General features: G+C 69.8%; 1 protein-coding gene across 1 annotated transcript in view; it reads right to left on the bottom strand.

Moving 5' to 3' along the window:
* Positions 1–326, bottom strand: part of ADAM17 (ADAM metallopeptidase domain 17) — a 45,839-nt gene extending 45,513 nt beyond the window's left edge. Inside the window, exon 1 of the mRNA XM_019520736.1 lies at positions 135–326. Within this exon, the coding sequence (XP_019376281.1) occupies positions 135–258 (124 nt within the window). The 5' untranslated portion in view covers positions 259–326. The remainder of the gene's footprint in view (positions 1–134) is intronic.
* Between the last annotated feature and the right edge of the window lie 376 nt (positions 327–702).

The following is a 702-nucleotide window of genomic DNA, read 5'->3' on the forward strand; positions in this document are numbered from 1 at the left end:
CCCTCCCATCTGCCCCACAGAGACCACCCCCCCCGCAGTAGTCTCTCCCATCTAGCCCACACAGAGACTCCCCCCTCCCCCACAGTGGTCTGTCCCATCTGTCCCCCGCCCAGCAGTGGTCTCTCCCCCCTTACCGTACTGCGGGTGTCCGCGGCGCTGCCACGCGTTTCCCCCCCAGTGCCGCGCGCCAAGCCCCGGCGCCCCGCCCAGCACCTCCAGGGCCGCGAGCAGTGTGCACAGCCAGAGCCGGGGCCTCATGGTCCAAGCCCGACCTCACGGGACTCCGGGGCAGCCCGCGCCGCCCCGCCCTGCCCTGCCGGGCCCACACCCGGAAGCCGGCCGGCGCGAGGCATTGTGGGTGTGGGGTCGCCGCCATTTTGCCGCCCCCTCCTTCCACCGCGGTAGCGTCACCGCTCAGCCCCGCCCCCGCGGGGGAGGTGGTAACGGGAGCACGCGCTGTGTTCGTCACTTCCGTTCCGATGGTCTCCCCAGCCGCACACACAGCTGGATTGGGGACAAGCGACTCCCTCCTAACTCCCCTGCAAAGGGGTTGGTCTCAGATCTCCCTCACCCCCCAGCGGGATAGCTGGATTGGACCTTTTGCACAGCTCTATCAGACTCAGGGTGTCCCCACCCCCGCACAGCTGGATCGAGCCCAACCCCCTCCATGCACAGGTGGATTGGCCCCTGGCAGCCCCCACG

The sequence above is a fragment of the Gavialis gangeticus genome, unplaced genomic scaffold (assembly GCF_001723915.1).
Source record: "Gavialis gangeticus isolate Ggan-Ray unplaced genomic scaffold, GavGan_comp1, whole genome shotgun sequence".
Classification (NCBI taxonomy): Eukaryota; Metazoa; Chordata; order Crocodylia; family Gavialidae; genus Gavialis; species Gavialis gangeticus.